Raw genomic sequence first — 3609 nt, forward strand, 5'->3', positions numbered from 1 at the left:
AATATGTATGTATGTTTGCCTACATATATGTCTGTGTACCTTGTGTGCACTGTGCCTACCGAAGGCAGAAGAAGGTTGGAGTCCGTGGAACTGGAATTCCTGGGTCCTCCCTCTGCAAGAGCAGCAAGCCCTCCACATTGCTCACCCAGCAGAGGGTTAGTTTATTGCTCATCAGTGTGCTGCTTTAGAGGATCTACAGGATTTGAGTGAAACTCACGGATATCCTATATTTTGTAGGTACCTATTTGGAAACAGCAGGCAAGACCTGAGAATGGACCTGTGATCTGGGTAAGATGGCCACCTGAGCGTCTCTGATGCGTTGTTCTGTGTGGCCTCTGAGTGACCAGTTTGCTGTAGTGAAGACTACGGAATTGAAGTGACACTAGAGCAAGGCTATGACAATTGTTAGTAAAAGGACCTTCTGAGAAAGGATGCCTGGGGTAGAAGCACTATGGACATCCCCTAGCTGGGGGTGCTGTTCTGTGAGGCTGTGGAACCCATGAGACCTGAGGTCTAGGTAGCAGAAGTGTGTTACTGGGACTGGGCCCTGAAGGTTCTACCTACCTACCTGTGGTTATGAGGGGTGTTCTCTTTCTCTCTTTCTCCTAGCCTGTTGTCATGTGAGGAACAGTTGCTTCCTGTTCCTGTTGCTGTGGACAGTCACTCCCTGCATTATGCCTTTCCCGTAGGGTTGGTTGGCTGTAGTCTCTGAAACCATGAGCCAAAATAAACTGTTCCCCACTTAGGTTGTTTGTGTCAGGTATTACATAATAGCCTGGCTGCATGTTTGACTTATCTGGAGACTGATTAAAAAGTATAAGTTTCCGTGTTAGTTTATCTAGAGAAAGCTTCAAGATTTAGTGTGTGCTCTTGCATGTTCTCTCTCACTCTCTCTCCCCTTCTCACTCCCCCCCCCCACCAGGCTTAGTATTTTTTCTGAATATTTATTTTATGATTTGTCTACTGCATGTGTGTGCATGTGTAGCAGGTGCACACAGAGGGGAAAATACAATCTTATAGTGTTGCTTCTCACCTGCCGTGTGGAGGCAGAGTTTCTTTTGTTTCTGTTGCTCTACTGTGGCCTCTAGGCCTGTGAGCTTACAGACCCATCAGCACCTTCCACCTCGGAGTGCCGGCATTGCCATACATTGCCATACATTACCAACAACACCATATCCATGGCTTGTTACATGGGTCCCAGGAGTTGAAGTTGAATTGTCAGGCTTTTGTGGCTGATTCCTTTTCCTGCTGAGTCGTCTTTGGCTAAGTCATTCTTCACTAAGTCCTAGGTAAAGGTGACTGGCAGTTGCCGTGGTGGAGGAAAGTACAAAGTCATCAGGCCAGGAGGAAGTGGGACTCTTAGGGGGAGCAGCTCTTAACTCCTGGAGGGAGAGAGGGAGGGAGGGAGGGAGGGAGGGCGTGTGTGCGTGCGTGCGTGCACTGGATAGACAACCCATTTCTCCTTTCGTCACTTGGAGCTGTAGTGCAGGGAGCATTGGGCACATGGTGTTTCCTGTATTCATATCCTTCCATCTCATAGGGAAAGCGTTAGCGTGCAGAGGAAACAGAGGTGCTGTGAGCGGCTTTTAAGCTCAGCGGGTGTTCTAGTGCACAGTCTCCTGGGCTTGAAACACCAGCGTTGCGTTCATGTCCCTTGAGAGCCCCGTGCCCTCCTAACCGTCAGCTGGTGCTGGCAGTGCCTTGTATCTGTTTTGTTTCTGTTGCCCTACTGTGGACTCTAGGCTCGCCAGCCTGTGAGCTTACAGACCAGTCAGCACCTTCCACCTTGGAGTGCCTGCATTGCCATACATTGCCATACAATGAGAGTAAGAGGTAGTGGCGTTCATTCTGTCACCAGGCAGGGCTATGAGAGCTGACTTTCTCCTCCCTTGAGGTGAGATCCTTCTCAGGCAGATGAGAGCTTGGCTGCTTGGTTTGGTTTCCTTTTTTCTTTTCTTTTCTTTTCTTTTTTTTTTTTTTTTTTTTGGTTTAACGTTTTTTTTATTAGAAGAGTAATACAAATTGGAACGTTGCATCCTTCTTCGCCCCAGCCCCGGGAAGCCCCAGATGAGCACAGGAAAGGTTTATTTTGTGCTCGTTTCTGGTTTCAGTTTATGACTGCTTGGCTCTGCATTTGTGACTGGAGTGCGGCAGCTACACGTGGTGGGGCAGAGCCAAAGAGAGAGAGAGAGAAGGGGAAAGGACTGGGCTCCCAATATCTCCTTCAGTGATTCTCCTCCAGTGACTAGCAGACTTCTCACTAGGCTTCACTGTGTTTTTGTTGTTAAGGTCTCAGTATGTAGTTCTGGCTGGCCTGGAACTCTCTATGTGTATCAGGCTGGCCTTGGACTTACAGGGACCCACCTGCCTCTCCCTCTTGAGTGTTGGAGTGTGTGTCACCTCATCCATCCTGGCCTCACCTCTTGAAGCCTCCACTGTCTGTCTCATCTCACCCTGATAAGTAAACCTTCAACCAAAGGGTTTCTTTGGGGGAATAGCGAAGATCCAGTGTGTGGAAGCTATCTCTGTAGCTGCCGCCTCAGCATTCATATGTGTGAATGAGCGTACACTTTTGAATGCACGCGTCCATCTTTAGATGATCATACTTTAAAATATAATACAAAATACATCTGTGTCCTACAATTGGTTTTCCTGTTCAACTGTAGAACATTGGATATCACGGAACAGTGTGTCACACACTGCGGTTGTTGAGACATTTCCCGGTCACTGGCTGTTTTTCAGTATTGCGGCTTTGCCTTTTATTATCGTCTAGCTTTGGTATTCCGAGGAGGGTGACGTTAGCCTGGCTGCTGCTTTCCTGCTGATGCTTGTGCGCTGACCTTGCAATGCTGGAACGGACCGTCCTCCACTACCTGGGTTAACCTCAGTGATTATTATTCCTAGGACTACCATGTGGTTCTGCTTCATGTGTCAAGGGAAGGACAGAGCTTCATTTATGATCTTGACACTATTTTGCCATTTCCCTGCCCTTTCGACATTTACATAGAAGATGCCCTTAAGTCTGATGATGACATTCATCTGCAGTTTAGGAGGTGAGGAAACTCAGTACTAAGTTACTGATTTTCTGAAGTAAGACTTGGTGTGTACACAGCAGTCCTCTCTGCCTCCCTCCTTCTCTCCCTCTGTCTTCTCCTTTCTTTTCCCCTCCCCCCTCTTTGCTTCCCCTCCCTTCTCCCCTCTGTCTCTGTCCCCCTGTTTCTGCATTATTGGTGTGCCTGTTCTATAAGAACTTAAGAGCATCTTAAAGTTTCAAAGGTGCCTCATCATATAAGGGGTGGTGGCATTAGAAATATTAGTGTGCTGAGGACCAGCCAAGCTTGAAGACCCAAGCTCCATCTCTGAGATCCACATGGTGGAAAGAGAGATTGATACCCATAGGTAACCTTTGAACACACAGAACACACACACACACACACACACACACACACACACACACACACACGGCACATGTATTAAGAAAAAAGCGCCGGGCGTGGTGGCGCACGCCTTTAGTCCCAGCACTCGGGAGGCAGAGGCAGGCGGATTTCTGAGTTCGAGGCCAGCCTGGTCTACAAAGTGAGTGCCAGGACAGCCAGGGCTACACAGAGA

At 48.3% G+C, this 3609-nt stretch overlaps 1 protein-coding gene across 5 annotated transcripts in view; it reads left to right on the plus strand.

The window, feature by feature from the left end:
* Positions 1-3609, plus strand: part of Wdyhv1 (WDYHV motif containing 1) — a 19393-nt gene that overhangs the window by 9850 nt on the left and 5934 nt on the right. For 2 of the 5 annotated variants that reach the window (XM_021183931.2, XM_029469441.1), the window contains exon 3: positions 238-288. In XM_021183931.2, the coding sequence (XP_021039590.1) occupies positions 238-283 (46 nt within the window). In that variant the 3' untranslated portion in view covers positions 284-288. Of the gene's footprint in view, positions 1-237; positions 289-2904; positions 3058-3609 lie in introns of those variants that run through there. The other 3 variants (XM_029469440.1, XM_021183928.2, XM_021183929.2) reach the window with 3 other exon arrangements.

Source organism: Mus caroli, chromosome 15 (assembly GCF_900094665.2).
Source record: "Mus caroli chromosome 15, CAROLI_EIJ_v1.1, whole genome shotgun sequence".
Taxonomy (NCBI): domain Eukaryota; kingdom Metazoa; phylum Chordata; class Mammalia; order Rodentia; family Muridae; genus Mus; species Mus caroli.